General features: G+C 40.1%; 2 protein-coding genes across 2 annotated transcripts; both read right to left on the reverse strand.

Moving 5' to 3' along the window:
* Positions 1 to 10,909: 10,909 nt before the first annotated feature.
* On the reverse strand, positions 10,910 to 12,217 carry LOC113756395. Its single transcript, XM_027300079.1, has one exon. It carries the CDS (start codon positions 12,215 to 12,217, stop codon positions 10,910 to 10,912), a length of 1,308 nt encoding a protein of 435 aa, XP_027155880.1.
* Positions 12,218 to 15,515: 3,298 nt separating this feature from the next.
* LOC113756396 lies at positions 15,516 to 16,487 on the reverse strand. The gene has a single exon (XM_027300080.1). The coding sequence runs from the start codon at positions 16,485 to 16,487 to the stop codon at positions 15,516 to 15,518; it is 972 nt and encodes a 323-aa protein (XP_027155881.1).
* Positions 16,488 to 17,301: the final 814 nt, after the last annotated feature.

Consider the following 17,301-nt stretch of genomic DNA (forward strand, 5'->3'; position numbering starts at 1 on the left):
TGTCCAACTAGCTCATTTCGGCAATCAATTATCAATTGCAGTCGGCTAGAGTGAGCTAATTGCCCAGTGAGATAATACTACTCAAGCAACCAAGTTCATATAAGCATCAAGCTTTTCATTTCAATATATCAAAAGTAAACAAAGGCACACATTAATGGTGGTGATAAAAGGATACAGGCGGCTCTCAAGAGCCCTTTTCCGCGTTTGCATTCTTGATCGAAGTTCATTGACTCTCCGTCAATGTTTAAAAGTAACCAACCGTAGACTCCACTTTACTTCCATTCCTTCCACCCAACATACCCCTACCGGGCCCGAAATCCAAACACTTGCACTATGGTATTACTCGAGTATACCGGAACCGAGCGTCTCAATACCCAAAGATTCCAAAACAGACTACCGTGGTTCGTTATCTAATCGACCAGGCCCTTGTCGGCCCGACTCGAGTAACTGGCCGCAGGTGTTGAGCTCAAAGGTAACAAGCATGGTCGTTGGATACTTGTCCAAACGCCACCAAGTCAAGTATTTTTCATTTCATGTAACATTTCATGTAACATTCCAATAACCTGATAAACAATAAGTGAGAGTGATAAAGTACGCTCTCACTTCAATCAATTAACATTCAACTCATCAAGTTCAAGTATCAAAGCTATATAGTAACACATAAGTGAGTTGTACACTCACCAAGCTCGAAAGTGATATTTCATGCACTTCCGTCAAAGGAACGTCGTGAACCACCGTCACGCCCTAAAACACGCAAACAAGTACAATGAGACTCGATAACGAGTCATAAGCCAATGCCAAATACGACCCCAATAGGGTTCCAGCATATACAAGCATTAGGGAAAACCAGAAAATCCGGAAATGAAACTAGTTGTAACCCTGAAAAAAACAGTTTTCGACCTCATTTTGCGGTAATGGCACCAAAGACACTACGATTATCGGATGAAGGTGAAAGTCCCACCGTTTCGAAGCTAAGAGATAGGGCTACAATATTTCTGAAGGTCACTCAACCCAGTTTCGAGTGTAACCAGGTCAAAAATGCAAGATACTACACCAAAATCACAAAAACAGATTCACAGAACGCATTCTAGCGGAAACATCATAAATCAGGCTATCCAAGTCCAAATCCAGAAATTCCTAAACCAGATGAAAGCTAAGAAACAGGGACACATTTCATCAGAAGGCCTCAACACCCAATTCGGAAGCATTCCTAACCAAAATAACCAATTACAGAAGCAATTCTCCAATTCGGGTAAAACCAGAACAGCAAGGGTAATTTCGACTTTTCTCAAGTTACACTACTCTGATTGACCTAAACTTTAGTAGGCACCTGTAAAATATCATTCTCTACAACTTTCATGTTTTAAGCCAAGGCCAATTCGGCCTCTAACTAGGAGCTACAAAATCGGGCAGAAAGTAACTTCATAAACCCTAACTTTTCAATTTTTGGTCCAAAACTGAAATTGATTGCAATTATCCACTTTTTCCACCTCATAGAGTCCTTAAACGTCATTTCCAATCATCATATATTTGCCACACAATCATGTTCATATTAAAACAGAAAAATCCCCAAAAATTATAACAGTTCATCAATCCAACCAAAATTCACAATATAATCCATAAAGTTGCATCTTATACCACCACTAAGCATAAATTAAGCATCATTAGAGGGAGGAGAGTGGTTCTTCATGACTCACCTTAGAAACAAGAGAGAGAGAGCAACAAGTCCTCTTAGCTTTCCAAATAACTCCACACAACACCTCACTATCACTTCCTTAATGTTTTCTATGGAGCAAAAACAAGAATCAATGGTTGGTTTTGATGATTTGGAGCAAAGCTTGGAGAGTTTTCTTCCTTTTGCTTAGAGAGAGAGAGAGAGAGAAAGAGAGAGGGAGAGCCGGCCACAAGATGAAGATTTTTGATGATTTTTGGCAATTTTTTTGGTTTATTTAAGTCAAAGGGTAAAACAAGAAATAATGGTCAAAAAGTTCTACCAACCCTATGGTGACACTTGTCACCTAATTAATGAATCTCTATCTCTTTGTTCCCTCTCACACCAATCCGAATAGCTTCCTCTAATTATCTCTTAACACCCGGTAAATTAAATCCAGTATCCAAAACTTAACCTAGTTGGCCGAATTTTTTCGAACTTTTTGCACTAGTGGGTCCCACGTCCGGTATACGCTCTTAATTTCTCAAAAACTATTTGATACTAGAAAAATCATATAAAAACTATATTTACCCAATAACATTATTTAGAAAATTTTTCTCATAAAGAAGATGCATAAAAGGCGTGCAAATAAATCAAATAAGGCCTAGAAATAAAGAAATTTACGGGTTCTCACACTCTCTCCCCCTTAAAAGAATTTCGTCCTCGAAATTTTCTCACATACCACAAGCTAGCTAAAGAGAAATCGTAATAGTGTTATGGCCAAAACGCCATGCTAAGCAAATCAGTGAAGACATCAAAAGTTTCCCCTTTCCGAACCACAGACGCAAGTTCCACTTAATATCAAGGCTAAAAGATAATAAAAGATACTGTCAAATCACCACTATTTAATATTACTCATCAAAATATCCAGTACTAGGTCCACTACTGTTATCGGAAACATACTTACTACATATAGGTTGCATACACATTGGTTTATAAATACAATTATTTCAGCTAACACACCACTACTTGCCGATTTTAACTATTACAGCAGCTTCACCATCCCAAAATTCATTTGTTCTGGGCAGTTCCTCACTTGGTGTCCCAGTTGGCCGCATCTAAAGCAGGCACCAATTTTCACATAACATATTCCCATATGACTTTTGTTACACGTTTCACACCTAGCAGCCACACACCTCTTCTTGAAGGGTCCATTCTTTTTCTTCTTTCTTCCTTTATCCCTCATAGCAGCTCCATTTCCATCTATCTCTTTACGTTTCCCTTTGTGGTCGCGAGCATTTCCTTCACCTCTCTCATCTTTATTACTAGGAAGGTCCTGAGAGGCCATTTGACCAGACGAAGGCACTAACTCAAACCTACTTCGTACCTCTTCTGGAATCCCTTCATATTTCTTTTCCAGCTCTATGTTCTTGCACAGCAGCTCAATTTTCTCCGAATACTCCTGTTTCCATCGCCCTTCCCAGTGTTCAGCTAATCTCTTTTGGAACTCTACTTCCTTTCGAAGAATCTCTATCTCCTTATATATATCAGCTAAATGTGCCATCTTACCGATTCGCTCGAACTCGAGTGATAGCCTGCCAGGCAAATTAGAGAATTAAAATAGATAACAAAATACATTTGGGAGTTTAACCATATAACTGTTAAGTTCCCTCACTTCCAAACCTCTTAGGCCTCTCGGCATGTTCGTCATCCTCACTACCCGAGTAGCCTTCACTATTGGCGTCTCTGGTGTCACAGTTACTCCGGTTGTGAGATCGAGAACGAGAGCCTCGTGTGAGACTCTTGGAGAGTTCATCAAAGCGAGTGTGCAATTCCTCCATTTGTTGCTCACTAACTAGCCTGAGCTCATTCTTCATGGCGGTGAACATCAAGGAGTAGTCAGTGGGTGGTTGTTGTTGCTCCATGCCTCTCTTGATGCCTGCAAAAGGTTAGTAACAAGAAGAAATAGTGCAAATATATCCTCACTTTACTCCCTTAGTGTATCACTCATGCTCATGTATAGCACTCAAAACACTCTTTTAGACTTACCAAGTACCTTTACCTGTTGGTTTAGGTAGTTGAGAGATGCTGCTCGACTCCAACAATTAGTCACCAACTTACCCTCAGGAGTATTCTAGAATATCGGACACAATTTGAGATGGAAAGGACGGAATTTGGTGGCGGACAGATTTGGAAAAAATGCTAGGAAAGGAAACCCTAGATTTCCTAAGAGGTAGGAGCGATCCCTAAAATGTAGGAGTGAAAGTAGGAGTGGTTCCCTAAAGCAAGGAGAGAAAATAGGGAAGTGTCCAAGTGAACAAAGAGTTATCCAAGTATTTACTTAGTCTTCTAAACCAACTTGGAAAACAAGTTTGAGTTGGAAATTCCCTTTGAAGACCTCTCTTGAGCAACCTCCAAACCCTCCCCAAATCAGTTTCGGCCTCTCCCTTTTAGTTGACTGAATTTCCAGAATCTCTCCTCTCAATTCCTCCCCAAGGTCGGCTAAAACTCCCTATAAAACCTCCTCTCACAGCCGCACACTTCACACCCAACACAAACCAGATTTGGAAGCTCCCTATTTCAACCGAATTGGACCTCTGAAATTTCCAGATTTCTTCCCCCTTAAATCCTTCCCAAAGTCGGCTAACCTTCCTATAAAAACCCTCTTAGGCAGCCCGTACCTTGCTCCAAGAAGTTCGGCTCTCTCTACTCCCAAGAAACAAGCAATCCGGCCCCTCCCCTTCCAAGGCAGTTTTGGTCTTTGTTCAAGACAATGGCTTCCCAAGATAACGCGAGCAATGTCACTCAAGAATCCCTCAAGCGACTTGCTCAAGAAGCTCTCAAGAAATTTACTCCTAAACCAAGAAAGCCCCGTATGGATGCAAGAACGTACAAGAAACTTTTTATTCGAAGGGAGGTGCAAGTTTTCAAGGCTCAAGATAATCAAGAACTCCAAGAACCTCAAAGGGTGGTACAAGTGATCAAGGCTCAAGGTGATCAAGATTTTCAAGAAGAGGTAGGCCAAAACTTTTGAGTTCTTTTCCTTTTCCTTGGTGTAATTTTCTGGTTTGGGTAACCCAAGATGTAACAAATCTGAGTTGGCAATAAACGAACTAAGTTTTCCTCTTTCTTGTTCGGCCCTTCTTTGTTTTGTTTGTTCCACCCGAATGGCTTTCTTCTTGTTTTTTTTTTCCGTTTCCATTTTTTTTTTTTTAAACTTAAGCAATCAACACACAGCTCGGCTGGAGTAGAAACAAATTTCAGAAATAATGTCAGCCCTCACACGCAATAACACACAACCCAACTTCCTCAAACTAGCAAAATTTCTTCAAGACTTTCAAGAATTCCAAGATAGTAATCAAGAACTTCAAGAACCCTTAAGACCTTGTAGTTCCTCTTCAAGATTCCAACGCCAAACAAGTTTAACCACAAAATCAGTTTTAGGAAGCTACGCAAACAACTGAGATAAACAATTGAACACTTGGACAGATTTGACAATCAAAGGAAAACCTTAGCCGCGCAAGACTCCTAGCTGCACAAAACCCTAGCCGCACCTTTTTTTTTTTTTTTTGTAGTTTCGGCTATGACCAAATGCTGGGCAGAATTGATGCAACAAGAGTACAAAATTTGGTCAGATTAGAGCTAGCAACAATAACACACAACTTTGTATAGAATTGGGGAGTACAACGAACAAGTTCGCGACTCAACAATACTAACCAAGTGACGGCCAGATTTCTAGCACTACTTGGACAGAAATTTTTCCACCAAGTTATGGCAGAAATCAAGGTCAAATTGGTGACAATCTATGACCAGAATTTTGACGCAACACGACACACAAACAGCGGACAGAATCTTTCAATGAAAACGACGCAACAAGAACAAGGCACGTGACAAGATAAAACACGGACAAAAATATATATTTTTTTTGTAAAACAAGGCAGCGGAAAATAAGGAAACTAGGACAAAACTACGGATATAACGGAAGATACCTCCACCAAAGCTCTGAAGCCAACTGATACGTTCGTCGATCAACTTATTTCGAGACACGTAGCACGTTTGCCCAAGGATCTAGCGAGGTTGTCCTACGCTTGGTTTGTGGGACCTTAAATCAACACGGACGACATGAGTTGGTTTAAAGCGGTGGAACGACGACTCCAATGAAGGTGATTACTCCAAGGGATAGGTCGGACGAACAATCATGGACAAGATGCAAGATTGCTCAATAACCCTTGCCAAAGCAAGTTAAAGGCTCGAATTCTCTCTTAAGAAGAAAACGAAAAATACTAAGAACTTTATTCATAAAACTCGTGTTTGAAACCTTACAAACCAAGCCTATTTATAGGCTAAGATTTACCAAAAACCCTAGAGAAACAAGGAGAAGGAAGGTCGGCCATCTTGGTGGACAAGATGGGCCGGCCCAATGACCTACTAAGACAAATGAATCTAGTCTAACAAGTACGAAGGCCTTCGGCCCTACTCGGCCGACTCTCTAGGAGGCCCACTTGATTCTTCATGGGCTTGGATCAAGGTGTAGATAACTGGAGTGTCTCTTTCCAAGCCTTCAATATCTCTATGGACCCCATGTTGGTCTTGGACAGTGCGAACAAGGGCTTGGAGGGATTTTTTGAATAGCTTGGCCCGTGCACGTGTGACTGGGCCTAATGGAACTCGGACTGGGTTATTGCGTGGGCCGAGATCCGTGCACACATCACTTGCCGTACTTGATCTCGCCTCGTTGACTCTCCGTCAATGCTTAAAGAGGAACCACTACCGTAGACCCCACTTTTCTCCACTTTCCATCCACCTCACATACCCCTACCGGGCACGAACTCCATCCAGTTCAGAAATGGTAATACTCGAATATACCGGAATCAAGAGTCTCATACCCAACGATTCCAAAAAACAGTCCCCATGGCTTGTCAATTTCCTCGACCATGCCCTTGCTGGCTCGATTCAATTGACCACCAATGGGGTTGAGCTCAGAGTTAACAGTAAAAGTCGTTGGATGCACGTCCAAACGACATCAGTTCAAGTATAATCAAGAGAGTTTCAAATGATATAGTAAATAGTCAAATAAGCCGTAGAGTACGATAGTGATAAAGTGCACCCTCGTCTCAACCAAGATCATCAGTAAATACAAGCATTTCAATCATAGATTTCAAGTATAACAAAGCCATGAAGTAACAATCATGTGAGTAGTACACTCACCAATCAAACAAAGAGAGTTTTCACAAATTTCCACCCAACGAGCGCCTCGAGTCACCGGCACGCCCTAAAACATTCAAGAAAACACAATGAGACTCGAATACGAGTCATAAACCCAAACCACACATCACTAATGTACAACCAAAATAACTTGAAAGTAATATAAGGAACACTTGGTGCTAAAGGTTTAGATAACCCCAAAGTCACTAACTAACACTCTAAGCAACCCAATTCCAAGAAATCATATGGACCTAAAATTTGGACAGCATTTCCCCTTAAAATTTCATATTTCCATCCTACAATTCATCCTTCATTTTCAACCAACACAACCACAACTACAAGTACAAGTTCTATGCCATTCAATACACCTTATTAGGGTTACAATACCCTTTAAACAAAGCCAATTCAAGAGTTCTATAATAACCCTAGAAAAGCCTCAATTCAAAACCCTAAATCTGAAATTTTCCGCAAACAATCATATCCAACATATACAAGCTCCATTTTACACTATAACAAGCCATCAATCCATGACTAAACAATAATTATCATATAAAACAGAAAAAATCACTAATAAATAAAAAATCCACCAAAACTCCACTTTCTACCACAAATCAACTATTTAGCCACTAAAGTCACTAATTTGACATTATCAAGAACAAAAGGAGAATTTCTTTGCAACTCACCTTGTAAACTCAAGAAAAGAAGCAACTTAGCACCTCCTCTTTCCAAACCACTCCACCACCTTCCTCAATCCTACCTAGCAAAGGAGTTTTATGTAGTGATTTCAAGTTTTGATGGTTAAATCACAAGATTTGTGCAAGAAATGGAAGATGAAAGTTGAAGCTTGCTCTCTTATTCTCTCTTGAAGAGCTCGGCCAAGAAGGAAAGAAATGGGAATGAATTTTGGGTCAATTATTGATATTTGGTAAAGGTAGTAAGATGGTCAAAGTCCAAGCTCCAAACATGTGATGACACCTAGCCACCCTTTTAAGCTTAAACTTATCCTCTTGTCCCTCCATGGTTAAATCCTCTATATAACCTCTAATTATCCACTAACACCTAGTAAATTAATCCCTTAATGCAATACTTAACCTAATTGGCCGAATTTATCACACTTATCGCACTAGCGGGTCCCACGTCCGATATACACTCCTAAAATCTCAAGAACTAACTTGTACTAGAAAAATGATTTTAAAACTATATTTACTCATAAAAATTATCTAGAAAATTTTCCTAATAAAGAAAATATAGAAAAGGCGTGCAATTAAATAAAATAAAGCCTAGAAAATAAGAAAATTTTCGGGTTCTCACATACTTAAACCCTACAAAACGTGCAAAAGAACTTCGAGAAAATGACTGTCGGAAACTGAATTAGTTAAACTAAACGATGCAATAGACTTCGATTAAACGCTTCAACGAAAAGTGAAAGGAACAAATGCCACATCAGAATCCTGCCAAAACTTGGTCGGATTGCCGGCCGAATTCCTGGCAGGATTCAAGGCAGTGAGCACATCCAATTTTTTTTCAATCTCCCCTGTTAATCAAGCCAAGATCTGGCCGGATATACGGTTGGATTCCCTGCAGTGAATTCCCGAAAAAATCTCTTTTCTTTCCTTGTTCAAGTTCCGCACTCGTCCGGTTTCCAACGGGTACAAGAAAAGTTCACAAAATCATAAAGACATACATTTCTCAACAAATATACATAACCATATGCTTGCAAACATATGTATATTGGAGTTTTATCAAGTTAACTTGAAGTACAAGCCATAATATCCATACTTATACAAAATACGATTAGGGTTTCTGTTATAGAGGAGCGTAAACAAAAGAGTATATATAACTAGTTCAACTCTTATCTCCAAAATCATAGTTCCCAAAATATTGTCCCCTATAAGGAAAACAAAGATAACGGGGGTGAGGTTTCGCTCAATGAGGTACCAGAAGTTCAAGCAGTCAAGAATCATGAAACTTCCCTTTTCATCAATCAAATAGAAACAACAGATAAAGAGATGAACAAACGCCTCCGTTAAACATAGTAATTCACATATAAAGGATACAGATGGCTCTCAAGAGCCAAATTCCCGTTGCAGTACTTGATCCAACCTCATTGACTTTCCGTCAACGTTTAAAGAACAAACATGACCGTAGACCCGACTTTACACCAAATTCCGTCCACCAAATATACCCCTTACCGGGCTCGAACATCAAACAAAAACAAAGGGAGTAATACTCGAGTATACCAAAAATCCAGAGTCTCCAATACTCAAAGATTCCACAGATACAGTCCCCATGGCTTGTCAATTTACCTCGACCAAGCCCCTTGCTGACTCGATTCAATCAACTACCAATGAGGTTGAGCTCAGATTTCACAGGAAGGTCGTTGGATACAAGCCTCCAAACGACATCAAATCATGCACAGGTAACAGATTCAAATTTATACAGAAACCAGTCAAGCAGGCAAGAGAACGAGAGTGATAAAGTACACCCTCATTTCATCCAGAATAAACAAAGGTCACAGTTATTCAAGTCACAGATTGCAAGTACAAGTAAACCAGTTAAGCAACAAGTCATGCGATTGGTACACTCACCAGTCAAGCAAAACAGCTTCACAAGTTTCCTCCCGAAGTACACCCTTGATCACCGACACATCCTAGAACAACCAAGGAAAAACAATTGAGACTCGATTACGAGTCGTATGCCTATCCAATGAACTACTAATGTAAAGCAAAATGTGGCTTGGGAGTGAAAGTAAGTAATAGTTGGTCCTCAAGACTTCCAAACTAAAGACTTTAAGGCTCAAAGGTAACAAGGGCAAATTTGCCTTTCAAACCAGAATTTTTGCAGCCATGACACAAGTGAAATCATGATGTTTTTCATCCCCTAATCTACATAGTTTTCACTCAAATTCAAGCACAAAAGGCTTAACCATTGTTTGGAACAAGTTTTGGCCAAAACCAATCATGAAAAGCTTAGAAAACATCAAGGTAATAGACTTCGTTATCACTTGACCAACAAATGGAAATTTCAGCCAACAAATTGGAGGAAAATACCAATGACAATCCTTCCATTTCAACCAAAATTCAACACCTAAGCAAAGTTTATAGATATACCAAGCATCTTAAGCAAGTTTATCACCAAATCAACCCCAAACTTAAAGGAATCAAGTAGCCCAAAAAATTGGACAGCACTTCCCCTTAAATTTCTTTACTTTCCCATCCTATAATGAACTCCAAAGTTCATCCAAAACAGCCTCAATTGCACATACAAATCATAAGCTATAAAACACAATTATTTAAGGCCACAATACCCTTCACATAAAGCCAATTAGTAGCTCCAAAACCAACCACAATCAAGCTCAAATTGAAAACCCTAAACTGAAATTTATGCACCCAAGCTGGAAATTTCTTTAGGCAAGTTAAACTAGCCTATAAGACTTCAATATTTTACATAGCAAAGCTATCAAAACATGGACAACCCTCAAGCATCACATATGAGCAGAAAATTCACTATAAAAATTGAAAATTTCCATAACACCACTTCAAACCACAATATTTTTCATAAAACTACAAATTTAGCAACCTTAAACCACTAGGATGCTAGTATTAGAAGTAAAGAAGGATTTCTTGACAAGGTTACCTTAGAACCTCAAGAAAGATGATAGCTTAGTACTTCTTCCTCCAAAATCACTCCACCAACACATCTACTCTTCCTTAAGTAGCCCTTTGTATGGAGTAATTTACAACTCTATTGGTTGGAACTCAAGATTGAAGCAAGAAATTGAAGTGCAAGATGAAGTCTTCTCTCCCTTTTCTCCTCTCCAAGGTTCGGCCAAGCAAGAGCAAAAATGAAGGAAATTGTGGTCAAATTTAGTTTTAGTGAAGTGAAGAAAGGTTGGGTCAAAGTCCAACTTCCAAGGGTTTCATGACACTTGGCCCTCCAAAGTTTAATCTCATCCTCTTGTCTTCCAATGGTTTTTTTTTTTTCGAAACGTTAAAAATTTTATATCACAACCACACTGTTGGAGCAAGGGCTCCTATTTTTACATTAGTGCATTTAGCAGTCTGGGGTGGAGTAATTCCACTCCATGTCACAAAAGTTTAAAAGAGCAATTTTGCTCAAACTATAGCATAGGCTATCAATGTCCTCATTTAACCTATCAAAAAAGCACATTCGAAACCATGAGGTCATTTGTTGTATGTCCTCTATTATAATGGCTGACTCCACACTTCTGGCATTTCCAGCTCGTATTTGGTCAAGCAACTTCCTATCCTCAATTCGTATCTTGATGTCTCGCCATCCCTTTGTTGCTGCTTTAATCATACAGAGCCTCACAGCCTCTGCATTGTCCTGAGCTTTGTTCCCTGCTTGTCTTTCCTTTAACGACCAGGCTACAATTCCTTGGCTTGCGCCATTCACAGCTGTGATGCCTATACCAAAAGATTTGTTCCCATTCTGGTGTTGGGTCGCCAGCTTTAGTGTTACCACTTCTGAGTTAGTTTGCTGTCTTTGATTGTTCTCTTCTTGCCTTATTGTTTCTGTTGTGCTTTTTCTTGGTCGTTGCTGGATTGCTTCCTGGTACTCTTTCCATTCTTTAGCAGCTTTTTCACTCACTTTAAGAGGATGTTGCTGTGCTGAGTTAAATATTCTGGCATTTCTCGATTTCCAGATTTGCCACAGCACGTTGACAGTTAGCGCTATGTGATCATCACCTTCCCGCCTGGTTCTTGTATGCATCATCATGGAGGTCCACCATTGTTTGAAATAGCCTGTTTGGTCTTCCAGTCCATCCCAATTAACTAATGCAAATTTCCATATTCCTTTTGCTATCGTGCATTGCAGCAGCATGTGCTCAATTGATTCCTCTTTTTCTCCACATCCACAGCATATCGGTTCTCCTCTTTGTGTCCTATGGAAGATTTGAGCCTTTGTTGGTATCCCGTTATTGATGCATTTCCACACAAAAATCTTCAACTTATATTTGATAGGTAACTTCCAAAGTGCCTTCCATAATTTCCTATCTGTTTGTTGATAGCTGCATCCTTCTCTTTTGTTACTTTCTTCCCTTCGTTTCCTCATCTTTTGCTGCAAATGTTTGAAGCCAGATGCTACAGTGTATTGACCTGTTTTGCAGTGTTTCCATATCAAGCTGTCTCCTCTTTCCGCTAGGCTTATAGGGATGTTGAGGATGTGTTCAGCATCTTCTCTCTTAAAAACTTTAAAGATTAGCACTCTATTCCATCTATACTGGACCATGAGTTGTGAAACTTTGCAAACTGCATCCCTCTGGTTTCTAAGTTTTAATCCTTCCTCCACTGTCATTGTTGATCCAGTTGTCTTCCCAAATGTTGGTCCCCCTTCCATTTCCTATCCTTTTTTTGCACCCTTCTCTAATTACATCTCTGGCACTCATTAGACTTTGCCAAATCCAAGATGCGTTTTTGGGGATCTTGCTCTCAAGCATTGAACCATCTTGGAAATATTTACTTTTCCGAAACTTGCTTACCAGAAGGTTGGGTTGGATCATTATTCTCCATACTTGTTTTGCAAGTAAGGCTTTGTTGAACAGCTGAATGTCTTTGAAGCCCATTCCTCCTTTTTCTTTACTTCTGATGCATCTCTCCCAAGCAATCCAATGCTGCTTATCTTTTTTCTCCTTTTATCCCCACCAGCATTTAGCCATCAGTGAACTAATTTCCTTGCATAGCTTTTCGGGAAGCTTGTAGCAAGACATGGCGTACGTTGGCATAGCCATTGCTATTGCCTTCAATAGAGTTTCCTTGCCTGCTTGACTGAGTAGCTTTGTCTTCCAGTGCTCCATCTTTTTCCTTATGTTGTCCCTTATAAAGCCAAACATCTATTCTTTTGATCGGGTAGCCCCAGGTACTTCCCTTGTTGTACAGCCCGGATTCCTTGCAGTTCTTTCTGTATTGCTTCCTTCACCCTCTGATCAATGTTCTTACTGAAGAATATTGAGGATTTCTCTAGATTGATTAGTTGACCGGATGCTGCTTCATATTTGTTTAAGATTGCCTTCAGTTCTTTTGCTTCTTTTTTATCAGCTTTGCTCAGTATCAACAAATCATCTGCAAAAAAGAGATAGGTTAGTGCAGGACCCTTGCGACTGATCTTCATTCCTTCAATCTTCTTGTTGATTTCTATTTTTCTGAGTAGGCTGGAGAAACCTTCTGAACAGATTAGGAATAGGTATGGTGAAAGGGGGTCGCCTTGTCTTAATCCTCTCTCTGGCTTTACAAGTTCTCTTGCTTCTCCATTCACACTGAAAGAGTAGGACACAGTAGTTATGTAGTTCATAATCCACTTAATCCAGGTGTCACAAAAACCCATTTTTACCATCATTGCTTTCAAGTAATCCCATTCCACTCTATCATAGGCTTTAGACATATCAAATTTAACAGCCATACATCCCATTTGCCCGTTTCTTTTATTTTTCAGATGATGAAGAAATTCATGAGCTAAAATGACATTATCCAGAATTTGTCTACCCGCAACAAAGGCAGACTGATTTTTGCTTATGCACTTATCTAACACAGGTTTGAGTCTGTTCACTAAGATTTTGGAAATGATTTTGTAAAGAACAGAACATAAGCTTATGGGTCTAAAGTGCATTAAGCTAGTAGGAACTGGAATTTTGGGAATTAAGGAGACGAGAGTGTGGTTAATGGACTTTAGCATGTAACTTGAATGAAAAAAAGCTTGAACTGCCTCTACAATATCTTTTGTAATGATGTCCCAATAAGTTTGGAAGAATAAAGGAGTCATACCATCACTTCCAGGGGCCTTATAGGATTCATGGAAAAGGCAGCTTTCTTAATTTCCTTCTCATCCACAGATTTGATTAATATCTTATTCATTTGTTCAGTGATTGGGTTTGGAATCCCCTCGAGTATCTCATGAATGCTGTCCTCCCTTGTTGCAGCTATTGAGGCAGTGAAGAGTTGTCTATAGTATTTGGCTATTTCCTGTCCAACTTCTTGTTCTGATTTTGTCCAGCTTCCATCACCTTTCTGAAGTTGGTTCATTCTGTTTGCCCTCCTCCTCCCATTCACCACTGCATGGAAATATTTGGAGTTTTTGTCCCCTTCCCTCAGCCACTGCAATCTAGCTTTTTTACTCCAGAACATTTCCTCTTCTTGATATGCCTTTGCCAGTCGTTTTTTCAGATTAGCAATCTCCCCCTTTGCTGTTTCCCTGAGTTGCTCCTTTTTCCTTTCTAGTTCCTCTTTGACCTCTACAATCTTCTTTTTTGCATTGCCAATCTTACTATTGTGCCACTTTAGGAGTCTAACCTTGCAACTTGTTATTCTCTTGGTAACCTTATACATCCTGGATCCTTCACATGTTATATTCCAAGCTTCCTTGATCAGTTGATGGGTTTCCTCATGCTGTACCCACCGTTTATCAAAATAGAACCTCCTTTTCCTTCTTCTGTTTGCAGGGCAGGTATCCAGTAACAATATACTGTGATCAGAAGCCCAATTTTCCACATGAGTGCACTTCACATAAAACTTCTAGCCATTCAGGTGTACAAAGTCCTCTGTCTAGTCTTTCTTTTATTTCTAGTTCTTCATCCCAACTGTTTCTCCAGGTCCAGGGCAGTCCTTCATATCCAATGTCCACCAGTGTATTCTTTCTCATGAGTTCTCGGAAATCAGTAAAAGTCCACTCATCTCTATCCCTTCCACCCCACTTCTCCTCTTTGCATTTTATGTCATTGAAGTCTCCTATTATTATCACTTTGTCACCCAGGCCTTTTTCCTTTCAGTAACTATGTCCCATTGCTTTTTCCTCACTTGTTTTTCATAGCTGGCATATATCCCAACTAACTACCAATTAATTCTTGCTTCACCATCTTCTATTAATACTTATGGTGAAATCCGTGTGTTGCACCTCCTTCACCTGGACTGAGTTTGTCCAGAAAAAAGCCATTCCCCCTGCCTTGTTAACAGCATCCACTACATAACTATTTTCCATCCCCACATTCTTTTGTATTTGGTACATCACTGCCTGCTTGTTTTTAGTTTCACTCATCAAGATCATATCAGGGGAGAGGAGTGTATTAAACTCCCTCAGCTGGGGAACTGTCAAGGGGCTCCCTGCTCCTTGGCAGTTTCACATCATAACCTTCATGGATTATTAGGGGACTAGGTAAGGCTGATCCACATCCCTTCCCCTTGCTTCTCACTTTGGTCTTTGTTAATCTCCATTCTGGTTTTTTTTCCTGCTTGTTCCTGTTCATAAGCTTCTTCCATTTCCTCATCAACAAGATGGAATTTCCTTTTCCCCACTGCTTGTGTTTCATTTTGTTGCTCTGTGATGTCCCTAAGGGGTTGTCTTTTCCTGAGTTGGCTTTTGACTCCTCTTTTTTACTTTTCTCCTTCAATTGGCCTCTTAGTTTCTGGAGTCACCTATGTTTCTGAGCCTACCAGCATTTCATCCGTTTCCTTTCTTGTAAATCCCTCATTCAGGTTATGGTCGAGCACTTTTATTCCTATTCCATCAGAAACTGACTTTACTGTCTCACTGCCAATTGGAGTGTTCCCTACCTGTTCCTTCAAGTTAATGTTAACAAGCGCAGGTGCATTGTTTTGGTTATCCTCTTGTTCCTTTTCCATATTTTCTTTTCCTCCCTCCTGGTCCTTTACCATACAATTTCCCTGTCCTTCACTGACTGTTCCTGTATTTCAGCTAATTCCTGGTGTCTACTTCCTTCACTGTTTTGCTTCACCATGTTTGCTGCCGTCCATCTTTCCATCAGATTCCTCTGTTGAAGTGATGGACTTTGGTACTTGGGAACTAGTTCCCCATTCCTGTACAGCCAATGTTGCTTCTCATTCTCCTTCCTATAAGAACTGTTGCTTTCCTTTTGTGGTGAGAGCTTTCCTCCCCCTGCCCTCATCCACGGACCATATTGGTTCTCATTCTGTCCTTTGCTTAACGCTATATGCATCTTGCAGGTCCTATCACTATGACCAATCTTTCCACATTTGTAGCAGAAGTCAGGGCATCTCTCATATTTAAATTGCACCCACTTATACACTTCATCCACGTTCACAGCTGTTCCTCGTGGGAGAGGTTGGGTTGTGTCCATTGTTACCCACAACTTCAAATGCTTACCATCCTTCCCTCCCCCTTGGGGAATGATTACCTCCTTCACTTCTTCAAAAGCACTTCCTCTTTTCTTGCCAACTTCCTTAGCTATCCAGTGTAGGGGAAGGTTCCAAACCTGTACCCACAAGGGGGCTAGCCTAAAGGCATTCTCATCCTCTTCAATCCCTTTTTCCCACGATCTGAGGATAAGTATCTGGTTGTCCAGTATCCAAGGCCCACCATTTAGTATTTTCTCCCTCTCTTCCTCTCTTGGGATAAGGAACTGAAACAGGTTAGGTCCTAATTCCGTTGTCCTCAGATCCTTTGGATAGCCCCATGCAGCAGTAACGAACTTCTTAACTACTGTGAAGTTTGCTACTTTTTCCCTCTTAATTCTCCCAATTATGCTTTTTTGACATTCCTGCACCCCATTACCCAGATCCTCCGCGTCAATTTCAGCCCCTTTCATTTCAGACATAGATAGAGCAAATCTCTGAATTATCTCTGCCAAATCGTCCTCCATGACTTGCAAACCGTATACTTGCGGGGATTCCTTTTTTAATCACTTCCAATGTACAAGAACTAACTTTTCTGATGTGAGAGTTAAAACTAAGACAACACACAGACAGATGCAGTACAATTTTTAACTACATTCAAGCGAAAACAGAAACTAAAAAAGATGCTTAGCTATATTGATACGAACGTCGCCAACCTTGTGACGAAACCCGTAAAAGATTAGTTTCAGGATCGACAAGAGGACACCAAGTTTGGAGCGGATGACCTCAACCCGTTAATCACGTGGTTAACGAACCTTGGTATAATGGTAGAAGACGCCACAACCTAGTGTGATTCTAGATTGATAAGTCACGAACACCTAGAGAAATTCTAAGGTATTCAAGAAGCCTTAGAGAAACCAAGAAAACTCTCAAAATCTGATTTATTGATTGAATGCCTAAAACCATTAGAAGTGTGAGCTATTTATAGCCTTACATAGAGATGAAAAACTAAATAATGTGAAACTAGTCTAGAATTGTGGGCTTGACTAAGACTAAGAATTGTAGGCTTGACTATTTCCATAAGACTAAGGATTGTGGGCTTGACCGGACCTTATGAGGTCATCCCTTAGGTAAATAACCTTATGAGGTCATCCCTTAGGTAAATAACCTTATGAGGACCTCCCTTAGGTAAATAAAGCAAGGCTATGGACCATTAAGCCCTTATTACAATGACTTTAACTAAAACAGCAAATGTGACTAGAGAAGTGTCACGCATGGTTATCTTTGACGTGCACTACATGGATGGCCTTCATTTCTTCATGTTCAAGCCCCTCAATGACC

The sequence above is a fragment of the Coffea eugenioides genome, unplaced genomic scaffold, assembly GCF_003713205.1.
Source record: "Coffea eugenioides isolate CCC68of unplaced genomic scaffold, Ceug_1.0 ScVebR1_2274;HRSCAF=3271, whole genome shotgun sequence".
Lineage (NCBI taxonomy): Eukaryota > Viridiplantae > Streptophyta > Magnoliopsida > Gentianales > Rubiaceae > Coffea > Coffea eugenioides.

Bases quoted from the DNA above. Each gene is read 5' to 3' on its own strand.
- LOC113756395 (XM_027300079.1), bottom strand. From the start codon at position 12,217: ATGGAAGGGGGACCAACATTTGGGAAGACAACTGGATCAACAATGACA.
- LOC113756396 (XM_027300080.1), bottom strand. From the start codon at position 16,487: ATGGAGGACGATTTGGCAGAGATAATTCAGAGATTTGCTCTATCTATG.